Source organism: Saprolegnia parasitica (assembly GCF_000151545.1).
Source record: "Saprolegnia parasitica CBS 223.65 unplaced genomic scaffold supercont2.945, whole genome shotgun sequence".
In the NCBI taxonomy this organism is placed as follows: domain Eukaryota; phylum Oomycota; class Saprolegniomycetes; order Saprolegniales; family Saprolegniaceae; genus Saprolegnia; species Saprolegnia parasitica.
Genome location: NW_012157339.1, coordinates 1 through 2,806, shown reverse-complemented (window position 1 = coordinate 2,806; position 2,806 = coordinate 1). Strand labels below are relative to the sequence as shown.

Sequence of the window (2,806 nt, the reverse complement as noted above, 5' to 3'; positions counted from 1 at the left end):
CGTCTTGATGCAGTCAGCAACCGCCACATCGCCCTTCTTCGGGCACTTGTCGCCGGCGCCGCCGCAGATCGCACCCTCAATGCAGTACGTGGCATCGCCCTCGACGCTGACGTTGGTGCACGAAGCCTCCGACGCCATCGCATGGCTCGCCGGCACGCACTGCGCGTACCACTCGTCCTGGTGCTTGCACGCGTTGTTGTTGCCGCAGCAGCTCGGGCCGGAGAAGCCCTTGCCACCGCACTGGCCGTAGAGCTTGGCGCAGCCTTCGTTGGGCTGGCACATGGAGAAGTACTTGCCGTCGAGCGGCTTGTCGGTCTGCTTGCAGAAGAGGCCCTTGCCGCAGCTCGCGTTGCTCGTGCAGGGATCGAACTGCTTGCCCTTGCCGGCGGCGGGGTCGTCAGTGGGCTTGGGCGCGGTCGTCGACCCCGAAGCCGGGCGGTCACCGGGCTGGCACATGGAGAACGCCTTGTCGTCCGTGGGGCGGCAGAAGAAGCCTTGGTTGCAGTCCTCGTGCGTCTTGCAGACCTTGAACTGCTGCTGCGACGTGGCGGTGGCGGCCGCCGAGAGCGTGAGGAGGAGGAAGGCAGTCTTCATGGGGCCGAGGCAAAATGGGAAGTGATCTTGGGTCGCAGTGCGCAGCTGGCTATCATCTGGCAGCGCGTCGAACCCGGTGGCGCCAGGCGGCTGGAAAGGCCGGGATCGAAGTTCGAAGAGAGGCTTACCACACGCAACCTACATGCATGCTCCATAGCACGACGTTCGGTCAGAGCTACCCTCGGTGCTGTGCACTATACTGTAATATTGTATCGCCGTACCATGTACAGTACATTGAAATACCGGTACTGTAGGATGCACATTCAATCAGCGGCGATCCGCGCAAGGGCCCACCATCTGCCAGTGGCAGCCACGCAAACCCAGTGTCGTCGGCTGCGCTTCATGTTTTTCCATGTCATACGCATGGCTGCTTTGTGGCCACGGCTACAATAACCTCATGCAAAGGATCCCCATGATGCACATGCCCCGCCGTGCACACGCGTGGTTTCGGCCATCTTGCTTGGTCGCAGGGGCTGGGCAGCGAGGAGGCGTTGCGTGCGTTCAGCTCCTCCACATCTTCGAACTTCGCTTGGACCAAGCAATTTTCAAGGGGCAATTCCCTCACATCCAGTTGGCTTGTCGCTGCCCGCAGCGGCTCGTATCGGAGCTCTGGACATGGCTTACCACTCGAGGTAGCACCGCCGCATTGTATTCCTCGTTGTTGTGGCCCTTGGTGCACACTTGTACGAGAGCATGGGGCCTCATCTGTTGAAATGTATCTTCTCCGACGGCATGTTGAAGCAGGCCGCGGCCTCTGATAGGCAACGGTCTACTCCCTACAAATCGGCGCTTCAAGACCGTATGTGGGTCACCTTGGTTACAATCCAACGCAGTCGCCAACCAATCAGAGGCGTCGACTTCAGTTTGCCCAACGATCCTGCCGAGATTTGCAGAGATTCGGGGCACCTGATGCATACCGACCACCGAATGGCTGCGCATCGGGACGTGTGCGACCATAGCACAAAGGTAATGGGACGGGATGGCCGTCGATGGCCGGTCCGATCCCGTGGGCTTATCATGCCACCCTCTCAACCGCCTCGTGGCTCCCAGCCAGGCGCAGTTGGCGACGGGGTCATCTAGAAAGCTTCCTCGACCAAGCTTTGCAGCGAGTCAGCGTGTGCGGTGGAATGAGAATCCAAAATGGCAGCTCTTTTTTGCTTTCTTCAAAATAATTCAACTTTTAAAAATCATTTTAAAAGATCCAATCAGGTTGAAGTAGCGTCGTGGCATGGTAGGATGCCACGTCAGGAGAAGCACCCCGTGACCACCTCGCCACAAGGCTGATTCAGCCACAAAATGTGCTATAGCCACTTTCCGCTAGCAGCAGCAATTTGCATGTTGGGCGACCAGCCTCGTGGCAACTCGGTGTTCCCCGACACCAATGCCCACATGCCAACAGGCCTTGTGGGCCATCGATCGAAAACGTAGAATGTCAGGCTTGTCCCTCGTCCATCTTGACGATAGTGATAAAAGAACATCTAGATCTTATAGATTAAACCAAAACGGATCCGAGCAAAGGTCGTCAATCTACTTGGGGATGCACTGCGAGAAGAAGTCGTTGTACTTTTCGCACTTGTCCTCGTCGCGGCACTTCTTGCCGTTGGCCTGGAAGTTGTTGTTGCGGCCGCCGCACTGGGCCCACGTCGCGAACCGATCGGCCGCCGTCGCCGCCGGCTTGCACTGCGAGTACCAGTCGTTGATCTTGACGCATTCGTTGCCGGTCGTGCACGACGTATCGCCCTTGTAGCCGTTGCCGCCGCACTGCTGCCAGACAGCGACGACACCCGCTTGGCCGTCCATCATGCCCATGCGGGTCTGGCACTGCGAGTAGTACTCGTTGATGGCCTTGCACTCGTCTTCCATACGGCACGACTTGCCCTTGGCGTCAAAGCCCTTGCCGCCGCACTGCGCGTACTTGTCGAGCGTGTTGGGCTGCTCGCCCGGCTGGCACTGCGAGTACCAGTCGTTGATAAACACGCAGCGGAGACCCGTGTAGCAGCGCGGGTACCCGGGGTTGACCCAGTCCTTGCCGCCGCATTGCTGCCACGCCTCGATCATGGCGGCTTCCGCAGCCATCTCCTGCTTCTTCTTGGGCTCGCAGAGCGACAGGTAGTCGTTCTTCTTGTTGCACTCAAAGTTCGCGTCCTTGCAGCACACGCCGAACGGCCAGTTCTGGCCGTTGCACTGGCTGTGGTTCTCGGCGCACTGGCCG

At 59.2% G+C, this 2,806-nt stretch overlaps 2 protein-coding genes across 2 annotated transcripts; both read right to left on the bottom strand.

Annotated features, from left to right (window-relative positions):
* Window positions 1–21: 21 nt before the first annotated feature.
* SPRG_18054 (hypothetical protein) lies at window positions 22–594 on the bottom strand (the record flags this gene model as incomplete). The annotated part of the gene is made up of 1 exon (XM_012357481.1): window positions 22–594. A coding segment is annotated over one exon (573 nt), but the record flags the coding sequence as incomplete, so codon positions are not given.
* Window positions 595–2,031: 1,437 nt separating this feature from the next.
* SPRG_18053 (hypothetical protein) lies at window positions 2,032–2,790 on the bottom strand. Its single transcript, XM_012357480.1, has one exon. It carries the CDS (start codon window positions 2,668–2,670, stop codon window positions 2,122–2,124), a length of 549 nt encoding a protein of 182 aa, XP_012212870.1. The 5' UTR covers window positions 2,671–2,790; the 3' UTR covers window positions 2,032–2,121.
* Between the last annotated feature and the right edge of the window lie 16 nt (window positions 2,791–2,806).